At 44.1% G+C, this 22,330-nt stretch overlaps 1 protein-coding gene across 1 annotated transcript in view; it reads right to left on the minus strand.

The window, feature by feature from the left end:
* Positions 1–332: 332 nt before the first annotated feature.
* LOC310857083 (voltage-dependent calcium channel subunit alpha-2/delta-1) overlaps positions 333–22,330 on the minus strand; it is a gene marked incomplete at both ends in the record, with an annotated part of 183,238 nt that continues 161,240 nt past the window's right edge. Inside the window, 14 exons of the mRNA XM_083762696.1 lie at positions 333–443; positions 1,718–1,800; positions 5,762–5,874; positions 7,201–7,333; positions 8,062–8,117; positions 8,766–8,818; positions 9,053–9,205; positions 11,068–11,139; positions 13,092–13,130; positions 13,823–13,890; positions 17,328–17,414; positions 18,273–18,376; positions 18,994–19,056; positions 20,223–20,304. Of these exons, the coding sequence (XP_083618822.1) occupies positions 333–443; positions 1,718–1,800; positions 5,762–5,874; positions 7,201–7,333; positions 8,062–8,117; positions 8,766–8,818; positions 9,053–9,205; positions 11,068–11,139; positions 13,092–13,130; positions 13,823–13,890; positions 17,328–17,414; positions 18,273–18,376; positions 18,994–19,056; positions 20,223–20,304 (1,217 nt within the window). The remainder of the gene's footprint in view (positions 444–1,717; positions 1,801–5,761; positions 5,875–7,200; positions 7,334–8,061; positions 8,118–8,765; positions 8,819–9,052; positions 9,206–11,067; positions 11,140–13,091; positions 13,131–13,822; positions 13,891–17,327; positions 17,415–18,272; positions 18,377–18,993; positions 19,057–20,222; positions 20,305–22,330) is intronic.

The following is a 22,330-nucleotide window of genomic DNA, read 5'->3' on the forward strand; positions in this document are numbered from 1 at the left end:
ATTGAAATAAAGTTCATAAAAAGAAGAACAGAAAAAGCAGAGAACACGTGTGTTCCCGCCAGAGAACACATTCATCACCTGGATATAAAAACAAATGTGACTCAGTTAGTCCAGCCTACTGTAGCTGTACACAATGACTGTATCTATCTTAGCACATACCACTGATCACAGGACAATGGCCGACTGTCCATGAGGTGGGCGTAGGCACATCCATTTAAGTCTGCTTAATGCAAAGAATTTACTTAGAACCAATTGTTTTCGGGAAGTGCGTTTGTGTCATCCACTGTGCCGTTGCGGCGTCCACAACACTGACCGATTGGCCTATGGCCGGCTCAGTCGTTTTTGAGCACTAACCCCGAGTTCAGCATCAGCACCAGCAATAGCAGGAGAGGGGTGGGGCTCAAACCTGAGCCTCTGCTGCTGATTGGGCACAAGGGCTCATCCTACCGTGATGGACGTGAGTGGCAGCGAATGGGAAACGTAGACACAAAACATAAGGCAAAAAAAAGGAAAATAATGAGCAGAAAGATAATGACGTGAAGAGAAACATAAAACAGGGAGAGTTGCATGCCAAATGTACAGCACATCAATAAGAAGACAAGCAACTTGTTGCTTAGGTGGAAACCTCATATGTCCCAAGCAGTATATTTTCTGAAATCAAATCCAAAACAATAATCTGGTATACAGATCGGCTATTTTAGTAGTATGTAGTATGTAGGGCAATACTTTACGTTGGAATTTCTTTTTTAATAAAAAGTTAAAATATGGAGATAAGAGGTTTCTGCCTGGCAGCAATGAAGTGTTAAACTAAGGAATAAATGAAAGTCGAATGGCAACAGAACAGAATTGCATGCAGAAAAGCCCAGGGCTGTCTGATGAAGACCAGAGGCTGACGAGGCCAACATTAAGGGGGCTTAATTCTCTGGGAGAACTTTCCAGCAATATTTCCAGAATGAACACACACGCACGCACGCACGCACGCACGCACGCACGCACGCACTCACGCACGCACGCACGCACACACACACACACACACACACACACACACACACACACACACACACACACACACACACACACACACACACACACACACACACACACACACACACACACACACACACACACACACACACACACACAAAGACACCCTCTGTGTCTTACGTTCAGTGGTGTAAAGTGACTAAGTGCATTTACAAGTATACTGTACTTAAGTACAATTTTGATATACTTTTACTTGACAGGAGTATTTTACATTTTCAGTACTTTGACTTCTACTCCACTACATCTCAGAGGCAAAACTTTTACTTTTACTCCACTTTTTTGTAACTTTTATTTAATACTTTGTAGATTTTGATTATTATTACTATTGTAATTAAAAAAAAACATACACTAACCACGTCAGCCCTATATTTAAGTCATTTGAAAATAGCCAATCTACAAGCTCACAATGCGACACATTGTGAGCTTGCAGATCTATCTATTTTCAAAAGATGTTTAAACATTCGAAAACTTGAAACAGGACCTTCTGCACAATGAGTACCAAGTACATTTTGATGCCAATACCTTTGTACTTTTACTCAAGTACACTTTGATTTCCGGAGTTTTTACTTGCGTTTCTACATTGCGGTGTTGATACTTTTACGTATAAAAGTAAAAACCTTGAGTTAACTCCCCCCCCCCCCCCCCCCCCCCCCACTGTCTGTCTGTGTCTTACATTTTCGTCGTTGTCGAAACACACGTCCGGTCCTTTCCTGTAGCGAGGGTTCTGAGCCAGTTCGCACAGGTCTGGGCCCTCGGCTGGACACGTACACGCTCAGGAAAACACGCCCTGCCATCAACGAGGCTACATCAAACACTGGACACGTTCTCACCACAATAGTCAAATCAATCAGGGCTCGTGAATCGCTCACTTTCTTTGCAACCAAAAAAGAGCCTTGGCTCCAGAAACGGTGCGGCGTGACTCCCTGAGCCCGCGCGAGACTTCTCTGAAATGGTAATCAGACATGGCAGTCAGACTACAGCCCTCGGGCAATGAAGAAAATGAGCATTAACCCATTTACAGTAGGCCTGACGTCGAAAAAGAAAAAATAAGTCTTCTGAAAGAATATATATTCAAAGATTTGTGCCGCATTTTCACGATTTTTCAAAAATAGCAGACCTACAAGCTCGTAGCGCGCCACTTGGTGGCGCGCTATGAGCTTGTAGATCTGCTATTTTTCAATAGCTAAAGTATAAAATAATGCTTAGTTAAAACACCAAAAGGGGTTCCCGTTCAGAATGGGTTAAGGAAATTCTGTAAGGAAAAGTGGAGGCATTTATCATGTGGATGAGTGTGTCTGCATCTAGTATCTCTGCATGTGTGTGTGTGTGTGTGTGCGTGTGCATAGTGCAATTACTGTATATGTAAGCATGATGCACCTACTGTATACTGCAGATGTATAGACTGCTATATTTTGGACGACTTAAATTGTTGGCAATTTAAATCATTTAAAATGTTTTGCTGATATCCACGAGAGATAGGGAAATACGTCCGTATGGCGGCCTCAGCAATACATTTACATGATATTATAGACTACAAGGCCCTGCAGTATTGTGAAACCAGTGAGCGTAGCATTACTGACAGCCATAAAACAGAAACAAATGATTCATTTCATTTTATTTTCCCGTCGGAGACTTAAATAAATATAGCCTGCTAATGTAAACACTGTATTCTCAGGCAGACATTTAAATTTGTACTCATTACCAAGCCGTGACATTTAAATGCGCTTGTATACGTGTGAGATTGTGTCTGTGCTCTTTCACATTTATTTTTGTACTCGGGTGTGATTTAGAGTCATGACTAAATCTAAACAATAACTTAAATGTATCCAACGACCAGTGGTGAAAAGTACATTTACTCAAGTACTGTACTTAAGTACAATTTTGATGAATTTGTACTTTACTTGAGTATTTCCAATTTCCAATACTTATATTGTACCTTTACTCCACTGCATTTATTTGAAAACATTAGTTACTAGTTACTTTGTAGATTTTGATTATTATTACAAAACATACATGACCCACTTCAACCCTATAGTTAACTGTTACATTATGACTTTATACATTTGAAAACTTGAAATAAGCCATTATGCATGAAGCGTACTTTCTACTTTTGGTACTTTTATCCAAGTACATTTTGAATGTAGGACTTTTACGTGTAAGGGAGTGATTGATACTTTTATTAACTGTAAGTAAAACATTTGAGTACTTTTTCCACCACTGCCAACGATTAGGGTCAGGTTAAGGTTACGGTAAAGGGCTTCAGTAGTCATTTAGTGACTGAGATTGCGGTAAAGGGTAATCAATGGAATTTCCTAGACATTTCCTAGAAAAGCTAGAAATCCATGTGTGTGTGTATGTATGTATGCATGCTTGTATCTCTGCGTGACCTCCTTAGCAGAACGTCGAGCGAATACCGAACTGCAGTGCCGCGACCCCGCTGCGACCTCTTATGATGACACTTTTACTGTTACACCAGCAGGAAGCTCTATGTCACAGACACATCTGTCTAACAGACCGCCAAAATACGCGCACATGCACACAAACACACTCACCATGCAGGGGCCCCGGTGACACACGCGCACATACAAACACACTCTACACGGGGCCCTGATGATGTGCACGTGCGCACCCAAACACACTCGGCACAGGGCCCAGATGAATTCAAACAAAGAAATCTAATCTCACTTGCAACATGAGAGCCTCTTTCGTAACGCATTTGCTTTACTGTGCACCTGTGAATATTCAAGGAGTGGACCTATACAACTCAGAAGGGTCCATTTGGTTAAATTTGTAGGCCTACACTCTTCCAAGACTGTGATTAAAGGTGTAGATTAGAAAGTGAAATCCTTACAGTAACTGTTCAATATCTCTATAAATGAGGAGACAAAATTGGAAATCGAAAGCAAAAAAAAGATTAACATGAGTACTCTTTCCTGATAAGCTGAAATAGGCAACCAACTTGGAAATGTAGTTTCTATTGCTGAAGAGACCGGGGGACCTCTGTTAAAAATCACCACCATATCACTTACACTTATACTTTAACCCGGTGGTATTAAACCAGTGGTCCTTGAGGGGATTCCAGATGGTCCCCAAAATGACGGAGAGTTGGTAACCAAATAGACCAAATTGAGAGTGTAAAATTAGTGTAACATTTTACACTCTAAAGTCTACACAAATAGAGAATTTTTGATCAAGGTTTGCCTGTTATCTCTCCTAATGGTACCAACAGCAATGCAGCATGGAATTGCGGAAAAAATCTTATCCAACAATAATTGGATTGGGTCTGAGTGGCTACATCTGATCAAGCGGTGGTCCGCGGTAGCCTGGTGAAACCACTCCCCCTGCTGGACAACATTTGCATTCTGCCAGCAGGGAGAGTCTGGGAACTCTCAGGCAGAGATGATGTACTCCGGTCCAATTCTGTCCGGAGCGGTATGCGGCTGTATGAGGCCGCTAGAGGCGGGACCAACGCGAGACTTATGACATATTGAAGTGCTGCCACAGCGCAAATGTAAACACAACCTACAACTCTAAATGATTATGGAGATATCAAATGTTTGTCCCGCTGCTTCCGGGTTCATCGTTTCTGCTTGAGAGATCCCAGATGCAGGCAGGAGGAGGGAACTGGTGAACTCAATACTGCCGCAATCTGGCAGAGTCAGGTTAGGTCTCAATGAGAGTGGCTCAAATGCCCCGATAAACAATGGGCCTTGATATGAACAGGGTTGAAATCCACTGCTTTAACCCTGCACTGAGGATTTAGCCATGCACTGGACACTGTACTGGACAGTGGACACTGTACTGGACACTGTACTGGACAGTGGACACTGTACTGGACACTGTACTGGACAGTGGACACTGTACTGGACACTGTACTGGACAGTGGACACTGTACTGGACACTGTACTGGACAGTGGACACTGTACTGGACACTGTACTGGACAGTGGACACTGTACTGGACAGTGGACACTGTACTGGACAGTGGACACTGTACTGGACACTGTACTGGACAGTGGACACTGTACTGGACAGTGGACACTGTACTGGACAGTGGACACTGTACTGGACACTGTACTGGACAGTGGACACTGTACTGGACAGTGGACACTGTACTGGACAGTGGACACTGTACTGGACAGTGGACACTGTACTGGACAGTGGACACTGTACTGGACACTGTACTGGACAGTGGACACTGTACTGGACACTGTACTGGACAGTGGACACTGTACTGGACACTGTACTGGACAGTGGACACTGTACTGGACAGTGGACACTGTACTGGACAGTGGACACTGTACTGGACACTGTACTGGACAGTGGACACTGTACTGGACAGTGGACACTGTACTGGACAGTGGACACTGTACTGGACACTGTACTGGACAGTGGACACTGTACTGGACACTGTACTGGACAGTGGACACTGTACTGGACACTGTACTGGACAGTGGACACTGTACTGGACACTGTACTGGACACTGCAGGTGTGTCACTTAAAAAATAGTTTTAAAGCCCACAGGATGCCGGGTGGTGGACAGAGGGAGGGCCACAGGGCTATAGGAGGAAGTGGATCTGTCCGTTTGATTTTCACGGAGCAAGGGGAAAGGATTCAGGGCTGCTCCGCCTGTGTGTGTGTGTGTGTGTGTGTGTGTGTGTGTGTGTGTGTGTGTGTGTGTGTGTGTGTGTGTTTTACGGAACGAGGGGAAAGGATACAGGGCTGCTCCGCCTGTCTGAGAGGTCTGGGATCGCATGACAAGCACGTCGCCTTGGCATCGGTGATCAGGAACACCAAGTTAGTGTTCGGCAACTTCTCAGCACGATACATCCTGAAAGAAACGCACGCACACAGGCACGCACGCACGCAGGCACGCAGGCAGGCAGGCAGGCACGCACACACACACACACACACACACACACACACACACACGTGCACACATGCGTTTGTTAGATCACTGTCCAGCTTCTACAGAGAGCTGCATGGAGACCCCCAGTGCTTAGATGTGCACACGCACAAAGACACACACAGACATATAATAAACAACACTAGTTTAGATGTAGACAGAATTACATACTCTATACAATGTGCATACTATATATATTGCGCGCGCGCACGCACGCACATACGCACGCACGCACGCACGCACGCACGCACGCACGCACGCACGCACGCACACACACACACACACACACACACACACACACACACACACACACACACACACACACACACACACACACACACACACACACACAAGCACACACACGCACACACACACCTTCTCAAGGGATTGGCTTTGTTTATGGCGACCGTTAAAGTTGGGGTGTCTCTGGTCGTTAACATCGGGGAGAGACGCATGGGCCACGTGGGGCTCATAATACGCTGCATTTAACCCCCGGGACTACCACAGTTGACACAGGAAAGCACTTCCTCTTGTGAAGTGCTTTTAATTTTAAACGCGCACTTTTTTGTATGTTCGTGCGCGTGTGCGTGTGTGTGTGTGTGTGTTTGGGGGTGGGCGACATGAAAGCGTTTTCCTCTGCGTTTCCATCTGCTGACAGATCAAGGTAATCTGCATGTGATCAGAAGCCCGTCAGACCAACAGCTGGCAGAGAGTAGAATGGAAAGATATTAGAGAGAGAGAGAGAGAGAGAGAGAGAGAGAGAGAGAGAGAGAGAGAGAGAGGAAACCGTTGTGGAGTTGCAGGGGGGTGAGCTGACGGTCCAGGAAGTGGGCGAGCGAGAGGTGAGAGATCTGTTGCACGTCGCTCTGTACAACACATGTACTGTACAGACTGAACACATGATAACATCACACAGGCACGCACATGCACGCACGCACGCACGCACGCACGCACACACACACACACACACACACACACACACACACACACACACACACACACACATACGTGCTCTCGCACACGCACGCACACCAACACCCACACACACACTGAGGCACAATGTACGCAGCACAATTCCTTACAGGTCCATTGGGTCCATCATCTTTAAGCTATTCAAGTGTTATTATAGGAAACACATGGCACGTGCACGCACGCACGCACGCACGCACGCACGCACGCACACACGCACACGCACACACGCGCACACACACACACACACACACACACACACACACACACACACACACACACCTTGAGCAGTTTATACAGTCCAGTACACCTGAGTAGGATCTCTCCTCGTCATTATCAAAGAAGTACTGTGTCTGCTCCGTGATGCAGCTCTCCTTAAACATGGCATCTGAGATGTCTTCATCAGCTGACAGCACTGCAGCACACACCACAGACACATGGAGAACACAAGACATACATGAACCAATAAATACATAGAAATCCCTCCCTCGCGGCATCTGACATGTCTTTATCAGCGGACTCCACTACACGTATAGAACATTAGTACTGAGTCACTGTGCAGGTGTTTCTGCATATTTAGCTCATTGAATATACTGTACTGTACTGTACTGTACTGCAGTGGTTTTCAACCAGTGGTCCTTGAGGGGTTCCAGGTCGTCCCTATAGCTAACTGATGGAGAATCGGTAACCAATTGGACTCTTTTTAGGTATTTAACTCTTGCTAGTACTGTACTGTACTGTTCTTCATAGTACTGTACTGTACTGTACTGTACTGTACTGTACTGTACTGTACTGTACTGTACTGTACTGTACTGTACTGTACTGTACTGTACTGTACTGTACTGTACTGTACTGTACTGCTGTACCATAACGACAGGAACCAATTGAACAACATCTGTATCCATCTGTCAGTCTGAACCAACCAGTATATTGAACATCTGTATCCATCTGTCAGTCTGAACCAACCAGTATATTGAACAACATCTGTATCCATCTGTCAGTCTGAACCAACCAGTATATTGAACAACATCTGTATCCATCTGTCAGTCTGAGAGGCTAGCTGTCAGAGCATCTTGTCACCTACAATGTCGAGTCTGGTCGAGTAAACAACGACTCAGATCTTATATTATTTCTTCCACTCACCCGCCTCCATGAGGTTAGGAAAGATCAGACTGAAGATGAGCTGCTGAAGTATTGACCTAGACAGAGAGAAAGTGATAGAGAGACAGAGAGAAAGGGAGGGGAGAGAGGGGGGGGGGGGGGGGGGGGAGTGATTCAGACTGTAGACAAGGCCAAACTCACTAAGCCATTTGAGACCAGATTCTACTACGTGAGGTCATCGCTTTTTAGACACTGTCACATTAGTGTAGTCACCGTTGGTTTCATTTTCACGGGTGATGCAGAACAGAGCAAAGTGAGAGTTGTTATTGAGACGTTGTTGAGCTGCTGTTGTCCTACTATAGAGTTACTCTGCCAAAAACATTTGATTGATTTTATGTGCCATGGACTTCTGTCTGAAATAAAGATTATATATACACCCCATGTTCCCAAATAAAGATTATATATACACCCCATGTTCCCAAACACAAAGATTATATATACACCCCATGTTCCCAAACACACTTCTATGCTAGAATAGGCAAAGTTCTGATGGAAAACACAACTTCCATAACACACACGCAGACGCTCGCACGCACACACATGCACACACACACACACACACACACACACACACACACACACACACACACACACAGACACACATGCACACACATGCACACAGCCACACGCACGCACGCACATACACACGCACACACGCAGGCAGACATAGACACGCATACACTTACCAGGCAGCAGTAGAGGCCCACCAGCCAATACTCAGCACGTCCGCTATAGTAGGCTGGAGAAAACCAGTGCAGGAATATTAATCACACATTTGACATTTGCAGCTCTAGCTGTCAGTTCAGTCAGACAATGGAAGTGTGTGAATACAATATATAAACGTGTGTGTGTGTGTGTGTGTGTGTGTGTGTGTGTGTGTGTGTGTGTGTGTGTGTGTGTGTGTGTGTGTGTGTGTGTGTGTGTGTGTGTGTGTGTGTGTGTGCGTGCGTGCGTGTGTGCGTGCGTCTCTCACCACATAGACAGATCGCAGTCCAGCTGCGGCCTTGCTGTCTCTCTCTGGGTCACAGACAGACTGGTAGTCATAGGTCTTGTTGAAGGAATACAGAGATGTGTTGACCAGGGTGATCATTAGCACTGGATCCACTTCCCCGAAGAACTGACCGATCTGGATGCGCATGCATGCACGCACGCACGCACGCACGCACGCACGCACGCACGCACGCACGCACGCACGCACGCACGCACGCACGCACGCACACACACACACACACACACACACACACACACACACACACACACACACACACACACACACACACACACACACACACACACACACACACACACACACACACACACACACACACACACACGACAGATCAATTTTCCTGTGACCACACAGGTCACAGCACAGGCAAACATTCGCACACATGCATGCAGGTCCACAATTCTCAATTCTCAATTGCACTCGTGCACGTGCAAAACACATACACATGCACATACTGTACACAGAAAGACAAACAAACAAGCAGACAAACAAAGCCAGGCACTAAATCCAGAGTAATACGGTTTATGTTGACCAAACAACTTGTCTAAACAGTGCAGAGTCAGACATCTGTGTTCCAGCAATACAGGAACACACCCAGAGGGGACACCCTATGCTGTGCAACCCTGTGCCTCAAAACAGGACACGTCAGGCAGAAGGAAGTGTATATTACAGGTCCATGACTCCATGTTACTGTAAAGGTATCAGTTCTCACCTCCTGTCCTCATGGGATTCAGATTGATGTTAGTTAGGGTCGGGAGACTCGGGACCCAATTGTGGGACATATTTTTGTGGGTCCCTTTATTTTGTTTTTAATTATTATTTCAAAACATTTTCAATAAAATATTCCCAAAAAACTTTTTTCATGAATTAAAAACAAATTCAAAGATTTTTTTTCCAGGAATGTCATGAAGAAATAAAAGAAAAATCTAAGAAATTCCATAAATTAGAAAGTAAATGTTTAAGTAGTAGTGGAAATAGCCGCTCACAATGCGGCGCGAAGCGACACGTTGTGAGCTTGTAGATCGGCTAGATTTTCACTAGTTTGGCGTCCCGAGCAAACCTCTATAAATCTCTCTTTTGGGTCTCGACCTGAAAAGTTGGGGAACCTGTGCTAAAGAATCCAAAGCCAAACATCATGACAGTAAAAATGGGTCAAAAGCCACACGGCATGCAGATGTCCCGCTATGTGACTGATTCCCGTACACCCCGTTACGGACGCCCTGGGAACTATAATCAGCCGGAGGTTATCGCGCATGGCGGAGATGATCACAGGGGAGCTCCGCTCTGATGCCGCTACCATAACTGCCCCGCAAACAACCTGCCCCCCCTTTTTTTTTATCTGCCTCCGGTGTTTTACTGCCACAGAGACATGGATGTACTGTACTCCTCCTGGTCCTACTGTACCGGAGCCTCGGGAAAGGACCCCCCCCCCGACTCCCGCCTCCCTCCACACTGGGGCTCATAACGGTGTCTTAGCTGAGTCATAAGCCCTTCATCTGACCCCTCTATTCTACGGGTGATTGATGGGTGGGGTGTGGGGGGTGACGGAGGGTCGGCAGAGGCATCGATGGAGCGAGAGAGCCACGAGTAAGACACGGAGATGAAATCTCTTATTTCAAAGGCACGCGGTTTGCTGCTTCTCCGCTGCGCGAGGTTTCTCTATATACGCGGGGAAGGAATGATTTACGGCATTTGATGCTGTATGCCTTTACCATCACTTGATCATTGTAAAATGGCCAAAGGGCCTAAACGAGATAAGACGAGACAGGACTTTATTGTCCACATGTGGAAATTAAGTTTTTTGCCTTTGGCTTCAAGCAGTGTTCAAGATGTACAAAACAGACGCGGTTACAATAAACATGCAAACACCATGAGACAGCAGGGACAGCGCCTGGTAAGGCGGTCTCAGGCAGATAGATAAGGGAATGAGACAGCAGGGACAGCGCCTGGTTGGTTGTTTGATTGTTACAATGACTCACCAGGGTAATATACTCGTCCTGATTGGACATGAGCAGGAACCCTCCATCATCCAGGAGCACACAGTCAACGAGCTGCAGAGAGAAAACCACCACAAGACTCTTTGTATGATGTCATCTTTAATAATCATGCGTTATGGTGATTCCCAGAATACACGGTGACGGCACCACTGATAGGGTTTCACTCTGAAATGCATCGACTGAGCTTTTGATACACGGTCGGACAGAAAGCGACGGCCGTGCCATGACTTATGCATGAGTGAACTTGGGGCTGTGTTTTGACTTATACGATGGGTTATAAAAATGCCAAAATGTGTACAGTATTTTCCATCTAAAAGTTTATGGACATTATTTATGCATTAGCATATCTAACCTATCATACATTTGTATAACATATCATACATTTGTATTATTATTATTATTATTATTATAAATGTTTTAACCACAGTACGTTTATGTACAAATAGTGCATAATATGAATGTACAGTATGCAAGTCTTTCTAGGCCTAGACATATCCCATACCCCTACTGCACATCTAGAGATCCTACTGTAGGTGTATCCATAGCATTCATACATTTGCATGTAGGCATATTAACATTTCATATTCTGTGTTCAATGCATGTATGTTGCACATTTATATGCACGTATGTTTCCTTGCTGCCTGAATCTGCCTGAATTAAGCACTCTTCATCATTATTGTAACTGTCAGATTATTTAAAATCTTTGTGCTATTCAATACAGTTTTGAATTTATCCTCTACAGTATTTCTGTTTGTATTAAATATTTATCTACATACAGTATCTGCTATCAGTAGAGTTCTCAGTTTCCAGGTCCGAGAGTGCCTGGTTTGGCCCGACAATTACTGCTAATAGACGATGAGGTCTAACAGTCCAAATCAAAAGAGCGTCGCAGTCCCGCCCCCTGTCTTGACGATGAGCGGCACAGAAGAGAATTTCCAATAAATTTTTCCCATACACGTTTCAATAAACTTAAAGACATTAAAGACTCGGACAAAGCCAACTCAGATGGAGACAACTCATGACAATAAACACATGTTTTTTGGCCAAACAAATAATTTGAAGAATGTGTTGTACCCTGCCCTTTTTGAGCGGTGCCTCTGCTCCATTACGCGACTATTGTGTGTCCTTCCCTATGTATGTATGCGTGTCCCTGTGTCTGTCCGAGCACGGAAAGCTGCAACACGGTAACTGTCATTTCTCGACCGCTTCGGACGCGGGCAGGCTCGCCGGAACAGGGCAGGCCCCTTGGGCGTGTTCCTGAAGGTCTGGATGTTCCGGGGACCCCCACACGCTAACTGTCATTTCTCAAAAGATCTTTTCCAAATATAATCAACGTACAGTACACTACAATACAGAGCACATTACAGTACAGTAACTATAACAATGAATATATAGTTGCACTGCTCAGTTCACACAGGTGTGATTTTTTTTATTTATTGTCATGAGTTGTCACCATCCGAGTTGGCTATGTCCGAGGCTTAAATGTCTTTATATAAATACTTTCTGAAACGTCTATGGGAAAAATGAATGGTAAATTCTCTTCCGGGCTGCTCGCAGGGGGCGGGATTGTGACGCTCTATATGCCCATCAACATGAGAGCAGCTCCGATAACCCAAACATATAAAGCCACGTACACTACATGTGCTTTTGTTTGCCATGTCTCTGTTGGAATAGTTTGTAAGGTCACTGCAAGGTCACTGTTCAAACTCCTGTGTTAAAATATGCAGTATGTGTTAAATATCAACAACTAAGTGTGTTTGCACTAAACGGCGAAGGAAAGAGGGATAATAACAGGATTAACTACTTAGTGAGAATGGTAAAACTGGGGAATGTAATGTTATGTAATGTGTATGTGAGAATTGGGGTCGGCTGGGGCTCAGACTTACAACTCACTCGAATCGTTCCGGTTCAGATTTTTTAATATCCAGCTGGCCTGTTAAGAACTCCATTATTGTTTTCAAAACGTGGGCTGACAAATCCCAGATTTAAGATTTATTTGGCTTTACCTTATCGTTCCTCAGACAGCCACAGATCTCGCTCTTACACTGCAGGCAAACAAAAAGAACCACATATCAAGAAACAGCATAACACAATGACTGTAAAGGACGTGGTTGGTAACCTGTAACATGCATCATCAGTGAAGCAGTGTTCATTTTGTCAACTAATACTATGACAAAAAATGTTCGGCGACTACCTTTTTTTCACTGACGAAAACTACTGTATATGGAAATTAAGCTATGATGACTAAAACTAAGACAAAATATATTGACAATTATTGATATTTCGTCAACAAATTAAAACTAGACTAAAATGTTGGGAAGGGACTAGTGGACACAGTATGAGTAAAAGACACAAGTCATTTTACACTTGGTTGCATGCTGAAAATAGTCGAACTACGAGCTCACAACGCGTCACGCTGCGATGCGTTGTGATCTTAGATCGGTAATTAGATCGGCTATTTTCAGCAAGTGTAAAATTATGTCATTATGACAGCAGCAAGGCCCGCCAAAATTATTTTTTGTCGACTAAATCAACTGTAGATTTAGTCGACTAAAATAGTATGATATTTAGTCGACAAAAACATATATTTAGCAATAAAACATTCTGTGTGACTAAAGTGTGACAAAAACTGAATCCACTATTCAAGAGTCTATGACAAAAACAAACATTTGCTGTCAAAATCAACACTGCAGTGAACATGGCGAAAGGTCATGCAGACATGACATGCTTGACTCACGTTCACTTTCATCGTTGCATTTATGAAACTGTTCATCCAGGACGTGACATTGAGTTTCAGCCCCACCACTACGAAACAAAATAAGAAGACGTTTTACTGTAGATAATATAGTATACATTCGAATTCGAATTCCGTTCTGTAAATGGACAAAGGTATAATTGTGGGCCTGCCCAGACAGCCCACATCGCTCACGTTGAGGTCATTCCGCTATGCTGTGCTTTAGTTTTTTGTAATTTCGTTTTTTTTTTCTTCGTTTTTTGTATTTCTTACTAGAGCGGTGCCCGTTGGGCACTTGCCTACTTGGAACGATGCAAATTGTAAATGCATGCCCTGCACCCAGTTATTGTCTCCACCAGGCCGAAGGCATGTGGGGAGAGTATGTTTTGCACTCCGTCCGTCCGTGTGTCCGTCCGTGTGTCCGTCCGTCCGTCCGTGTGTCCGTGACCAGCTAATCTCGGCCACCGTTAACCCGGTCGATGCCAAATTTTGCACACACACTCCCTGGATGCCAACGATGAACCTCTGCCCCAAACTTTCCAGAACGGCCTGTTATAGCGCCACCAGGAGGCCGCTTTGTGCAAAACAACACAGTCTCTCTAGAGCCATTCAACGAAACGGGTCTTTCAGATTTATCAGACTCCATCCTGATTGGTTAAGATTGGCTTCCAAAGTTCACAGGAGTGCTCAGTTTCAAACAAAATGCTGCAAATCATGAACACATCGCGTGATTTCCGTGAAATTGTGCACCCACATTCCCACTAGGCCGAGGACGAAATGCCACATGAACAATTTCAACTCAGCCTCAAGGTGGCGCTATAACTGGCCGAAAGGTGTTTTTACCTCTAACTGCACGGATCTGTGGATAACTTTGTATGCCAACTCCCTAGAGGCCAAGGAAAAACCTTTGTCTGGAATTTTTCACATCTGCTCTTTATAGCGCCACCAGGAGGCCGACATATGTAAAACACATTTTCTATTATTACTCCTTCAGATTTTATCCAAATTTCACGCAAATCGGTACACATGATCTCCATAGTCATGTGATCAAGACAGGTGTTTTTGATTTCTCATATTCCATCCTGGTTGGCCATGATTGGCTCCTACACTTTTCAGGAGTAGCCCGCTTTGTACAAATCGCCACAACTCCTCAACGCAGCGTCCGATTGCGATGAAACTGTGCATGCATATTCCCACTAGGCTGAGGAAAAAATCCTGGTGGAGACCTGTGCCCAGAAGGGCACTTTTTCTAGTTACCACTGTGTCCCATTTATGCCCATATATGGAGTTCTTTGTCAGGCATGCCCAAATATGGAGTCTGTGCAGATGTCAGAACAGCAATGTGATATCAGAATATGCCGCTCCATATATGGAGATCTAGGTTTTCATATTGGTTTTCATATTGGCCATGCAGGACCCGTGTCACAATACACAAAAAAAGTTCACAATTTGTATCATATAAAGTGCAATACCAAACCTTCTATTAAAATGCATAAAAGGCCATACATTAACCAATCAGATCATCATGATGTTATCTGAGGTGAACACAATAAACATTTCATCTTAGCTCAGAAACCCACACCTCCCACCCAGGTCCACTGGCAGTACATGCAGACATCCTCATGGGCTATGATTGATGACAAATTTGGCGTCACAGTTTGGTATTCGGTAATCTCGACTCTCGGTGCAACTGAGGTCCAATTTGTTCAGATTGGTGCAGACTGCAGGGAAGATCATAGGAGTAACACAACTCCCCTCTTTCTGTGGAATACCGTTTCCCCAGGCGCTATCAATGATTTGATGACCAATCAGTGCCAATTCCAACGACCATGGATGCATGGTTTATGACAAACATAATTCAAATGAAAAAGAAAGATAAGATATGATCAATAAAATGACGTGGAATATTGTTCCCCAGAAAATGAAGGAACAACCTTGAACACAAACACAATTGCTTGACGGCAAGTTCCCATGCAGTTGCTATGTAGTACTGCAAGTTATAAATAAGTTATTGCGACTGTATGTCACATTTACTATGAAAACCTGCATTTCCTGTCTGTCCGTCCGTTAGTTAGTCACCCATGCCTCCATATATGGTCACGCCTCGTGACATCACGTCTCCATATATGGTCATGCCTCTTGACATCGTGTGACATCGCGTGACATCATGGAGACCCTTAGATCTCCATATCTGCATAATATGGAGCCGGCCAGCAACTCTACATCTGACCCCAAAACCTTAGATCTCCATATATGGAGTTGACCTGTTCTGACATTCCAAATGTTGACCCTCCCCACCCGTCCTTCCTGTTCTGACATTACATACTGTATGTTGATCTGACCTCATCAAACCCTGTACACTGAAGACACGCTCCATATGGCCAGTACAGAATTCATTCCAAATGTTGATCTGACCCCCATGCCAAAGCCCAGCAGTCTGCCGTCACCCAGGCGGATGCGTGCATTTCTATAGCACAATAAATATGTTATATACATTTTGGTTTTTAAACAGCTAAATCCACCCCACTGCCAACATTCAGAAAACATCCAGTAAACTAGAAAGGGGTGCTCCATGGAGCGCATATCTTTTTTTTTTTTTTTTTTTAACATAATGTTTATTGATTTTCTTACAGTACAAAGAAGTATTTTTCAAAACAATTTACATATATTTCCCCCCCCCCACATCCCCATGGCAGCACAAATACAAACAAAATCTTATCACAAAATGATTTGACAATAAATACAGAACAAAAATAATAATGACAAAACTAAAAATAAAACGAAAATAAAACACATTACATACAGTTAAACAAACAAATGCACAGTTCCCTACCCCCACCCCACAGCTGACTACTCCAATTAACCACTATACATCCAAAGCCTCTTCAATATCACCTCGCTTAATGAAGTCCAAGAACTTCTCCCATATCTTATAGAATACTGCAGGTTTCTTCCTAATTACATATGTTAGTTTCTCATGTGCCAAACTGGTTGTTAAGTTCCTCAGCCAAAAGCCGATCGTAGGGTCATTGACATTCTTCCAACATATGGAGCGCATATCTATGCCAGGCTGGGTTGCATACCCAGGGCCTTCAGGGGTATGCAACGTATGCAACGCAGGGGTTTATTGGATGTTACATGTATGTTTATGACGTCATTTGTAGGAAACAGGCCCCTTCCACAATTTGGAAGCCATTTACAGGCAAACCGTATATGGAACAGTGTTGTGATCTTCATTATGGAGACGGCTATATATGGAGCGTGTCACAAGGTGTGACGGACTGGTGGCCATATATGAATATATGGAGCGTGTCACATGCGTGACGGACGGACGGACTGACATGTTTTGCAGGTTTTCATAGTAATCTGCGACCTACGGCCGCAATAACATTGAGTGACTGCAGTTTCTTCCAGTTCCAGCAGTGAAATCTCTCTCTATATGAATGTTTCATTCACGATTCTTGTGTGAGACATGGTTCAACAATCATGGTCATTAGTTTGGACTGACCTGCTGGTTTGAGGTTAATGTCTTCTATGTCGAGGTCGACAGCCTTGCTCACCAGAATACCTGACTCGTAGCCAGACTCCCTGCTCTCTGCGCCAGTGGAGAAAAAAAGACAAGAGGGGGGGAAAGAGATGACGAACGCAGCTGTGCTTTCACTAAAAACCATCAATCAAAAGCAAAGAGCAGTAAACATCGGAGCATTTTGATTTTCTCTGACTCTGCTTCAGAGAAGAATTTCTACAAACTTTTAAAAGTTTTATCTGTTTGCGTTTCGCCGTCGCGCTCGCTCGCCGTTAGTGAGCAGAGTCCATGAAGCCAGCACATGTGTTAATGCAGTCAAGTGTAACTATTGCTGTGTTACCACTGAAGACAGTCTTCTCTCCCCCTCCCTCCCTCCCAAGCTCCCACCCGCCCGATGTCTGCTAGAAACATCAGCGGGGATGACAGGGAGAGTACAGGGATGGAGAGGGAGAGGGTGGGAATGACGGGCAGACGACACAGGGGGAGTAAGAGAGAGGAATAGGAGATGGGGTATTGGAGATGCCCCGAGAGTGCAATCACTGGCAGTAAAGTTGGAATGACAGAGAAGGATAGGCTTTGGGCCAGACACTGAAGATCGTCGCCGTGGCCTGGAAACCTTGTATGTCCAAGACTTTACTCTTCAAGCAATGGACAAAAAGAAGCAGTGTTCTAATTCTAATAATTTCTTGTTAGTACTTTTTATTGCTTAAATCATTATAGAACCCACAGATGGACATACAAAATAAAAAAATAGAAAAAATAACAGACAATTTTCTCTACTTTTACTTTTGCAGTAAGTATTCAATCTAACTAATTTCACTAATTCATTTATGAAAAAAATAAATGTGGCAACACAAGGTTTTTGTACGACAGGGACAAGATGCTGATGTACAGTAAGCACACACAGAAAGCTATGTGGAAACCTACTGTTGAAATATGGAGCCGTGAAAATATAAATGTCATTGTCCAGGGTCCTCTTGTAGAAGCTGGACTCGTACGTTTCAGGGTGCTCGGTCCATTCCTCCCCGGCACTGGAAGAGTTAAAACGCTCTCATGGAACATATAATATACGGGCCATTATAGACATAAAGAACACACACGACAGATGTGTTTGAAGTGGATCTATCTAGAACAATTTAAATTCGCGTATTAAAGCCAAACTTTGGTCATCAAAACGGCGGTCACACCCATCGCATTGGATATATGACATGGACCCCGTCCAGTCAAAGCACAAACAGATTGTGTTTCATGTTTTATAGTTTAGTGAAATATCCATTCATCTCTGATTGGAATGCTGTATGTTCAACCGAGCAGAACGGCTGAGTGTAGAACGGAGGGAAAAATCGGGGTAAATGAGCTTAGGTTGTGTGCGCTAGCTGGGCCACTGGGCTGTGCAAGGCTAATTAGAAGATGTATAAAACACGACATTCTCGTTAAAACAATAATAACCCATCAGAGTGGGTAAGAACGGTGGCCAAAATGAGCTCCCGTCTAAAGAGCTTTCGGTCCCGTCTCCATTTTCACCTTGCACATTGCACAGTCGGCTGCCGACTTGCCTTTCTCGTGCCGCCAGAGCAAACAGCGGCGGGTCCGTCCCAGCAACTGAAAACTGGAAGGGAGACGCGGGAGAGAGAGAAACTGAGCCTACCTTCTGGGATACACTCTGGTGATCCCGCCATCTGTGGCTACGAACCTGGCCACAATCCCATCCCTGAGAACACGGAAAACACAGGCCAATCAGACATCAAAGTCAATAAAAGACAGGGTGTGCGACTGTGTGTGTGTGTGTGTGTGCGTGCGTGCGTGCGTGCGTGCGTGCGTGCGTGCGTGCGTGCGTATGGAAAGCGTGTCCATATTTGTGAAAGCAGCATGGTCGTGCTTAAAAGACATACTGGAGATGGATTTCAAAACAAATAGTTTCCTTCCCAGAGACGTTTGCCTGTACATCCTTAATGCTGAACAGAGTGTGTCTCTGTGTGTGTGTGTGTGTGTGTGTGTGTGTGTGTGTGTGTGTGTTGGGTGTATGTGCGTAGCCAGGGCCACATATTTTTTACAGATGATTTCAGACATGCAGGGTGTACTGTACCATAGGGAAACACGTTGATCTAATTATTTTACTTTTGACTCTAAACAACATGTCTTGGCACTGCTCGGCATGCTTGGGTGTGATGCGCATTTTATGCCTCGATCGCTTTCATCACGTTCACGTTTCATTGGTTAAGCATGACCGAAACCTCCCACAGTAAGAAAACTATACAATTCTCGGTTCAGTCAGGCAGGAAATTGTTTGTGAAATGAAGTTGAGCTACAGTACTACAGTGATATGGGGTTCACTGCAGGTTTGGACTGCATCTGGGGGGGTTGGTGGAATTCATTCAGGTAGAATTTAATACGGGAACCTACTTTTCTTAAGATACAATCTACAGCAGTGGATCTCAACCTTTTGAGGCTGGGACCCCCAAAAGAATCACATTTGAACTGGGGACCCCCTCCCTGAGAAGCACTTGGAATTGTAGGAGTTGAGTACAATTAGTTTTTGTCTTTTTATTATATATATATATATATATATATATATATATATATATATATATATACAGTATACATATATTAAAAGTCCTTAAATGCTCCCTGAGAAGCACTTGGAATTGTAGGAGTTGAGTACAATTAGTTTTTGTCTTTTTATTATATATATATATATATATATATATATATATATATATATATATACAGTATACATATATTAAAAGTCCTTAAATGGTCCCCCCCTAAAAAAAACATGTGGGGACCCCCCTGTGGGTCCTGACCCTCAGGTTGAGAACCACTGGTCTACAGTACGGTATAGTGAGTGACGCGGTAATCATTAGCAATTGAACTTACAACGTTTGCTCTCTCCAGATTTTAACCAGATCGGCGGTCAGCCCTGCATCCAGGATCAGCCGGCTCACCAGAGACACATTACCTGGAGAATAAACCAGAAAGATAAGGTTTACTGGACACTTCTAAACAAAGTGTGATACAAAGTGAGGCGAGATACGTTTGGGTTAGTTCAGTAGCCATGCAGGGCATTAAAAGAGTGCCGAAAATTGATTACGCTTCACAACACGCTTGTAACACTCCGGTTCTGGTTCAATGAAAATAACTGGAGAACGTCAAAGTGAAATGTCCGCTGGCTTATACGGTCTATGGGAATGGAGTTTTTACAATCCTATTATCTCTGATTCTTCTTCCATGCTGCGTTTTGGATCAAAACAAGCTTGATTTGCAGCTCATTTCTATAAACGATATGATCGGCGGTTACAAAATGTTTTGGGTTAATGAAATAACATTTGCAGGACTTGTTACATAAGCCTAGCAATTTTCCATTTCCTGATTCTCCGTTTCCGAGAGAAACGGCTTTCAAAATAAGACGGTTAACGTTGAAGTGAACGGCGGCAACCGTGGCAATCTACAAGTATCGATGCAAGCGACGGTGAATGAGTTAAAAAGATCTTTATCTTATATGCATAAAATGAGTACAGTGTGCAGTTTCCTTTTGCTTTGCATCAGAGGTGGTGAGGGACACATTGATGACGGCCAAAAGATTAGGCATCAGAAGCTATAGCCAGTTTGAATCCCTGGACTAGCTGAGAAAATCCGGCCAGGAAAAAATGAATGAATAATATCTTCCTTTACAACTGCCATCGGGACTTTGAACTTTCCCCATAGCTCCAGTGGAGCTGTGCTGTGGCCAACCGTAGAAGTCTATGCTTGCATTAGCAGCAGCTTCCAGGTGTGAATGTGAGTAATCTCAGGAAATGGCGGCTTAGAAAAAAAAGGAAAAAAAATCATGCAGGCTCAGCAAAAACCCTCGCATGGATAAATAAAGGTATACAAAAGAATGAACACAGTCTGATCTCATAGCAATGGTTAGCAAAGCATGCAGAGTGCAGATAGAAAGGTCCAACTTGTTCTGAGCTCTCTCTCTCTGAGGAAGCATCAGACAGCTAGATTAGGTGTGAGGTGCATAGTGATGGATAGGCTGGTGTCGCTGGATGGTTAGCGATGACACCTAGGCCTTGAGTTATACCCCAATGTCAGGGGAGCTTGTTTTCAACAACTACAGACGTACTTTATATCCACAGGCAAAGTAGTTTCCCTTAACATCCAAATGTTGCAGTCAGAGCCTGATAGTGGCTTTGAGTAACAGATCGACTAATGTCTTCAGCTCGCTATTGGGCAGAAACCTTGTATCTCTCCATATTCAGATCAGTCCGATCCAACACAAAAATTATAATTGAAATCTTTTTTTTAAGATGTCATATTTTTGTCATAATCTTTTTTTTCCTTTACTGCCCTTTATGCCGGCTGGCATGTAGGGCAGCAACAAAGGATCTCCACTTCAGTCTGTCCTGGGCCAGCGTCTTTATAGATCCCCAGGTGTGATGCAGGGTCTTCAACTCTCCCTCCACTGTCCTACGCCATGTGTTCTTGGGTCGGCCTCTTTTGTGTTTGCCCTCTGGTGTCCAGTGAAGTGCAGTTTTGGTTATGTTGTCTTGTTCTCTACGTATTACATGCCCAATCCATTTCCACTGCCTTCTCATAAGGATGGTATCCATGTTTTCTTGTTTACACAGATCAAGAAGGTGTTGGTTGGAGATGGTTTTGGGACAGAATATTCGCTGGATTTTCCTTAAGCTTTTGGTGTGGAAGGTTGACAGTTTGTGTAGATCATTTTCTGTCGTTCTCCAACATTCAGAACCGTATAGCAGGGTAGACAGGACACAGCTCTGGTACAGTCTAAGTTTGGTGTTGGTGCTGTACAGGGCCGACTTCCAGACGTTGTTAAGCCTCTGTAAGGTGTTTCTGGCCTTGCTGATCCTGCTTGTGATGTCGCTACCTGCGCCTCCATCATGACTTACTACGCTGCCTGAGTATGTGAAATGTTCTGTTGTGGGTAGGTTTATTCCTTCTACTGTATGTGTACTGGTGTGGGGTTTGGGATGTTG

Source organism: Protomyctophum parallelum (assembly GCF_964188405.1).
Source record: "Protomyctophum parallelum genome assembly, chromosome: 4".
Taxonomy (NCBI): Eukaryota; Metazoa; Chordata; class Actinopteri; order Myctophiformes; family Myctophidae; genus Protomyctophum; species Protomyctophum parallelum.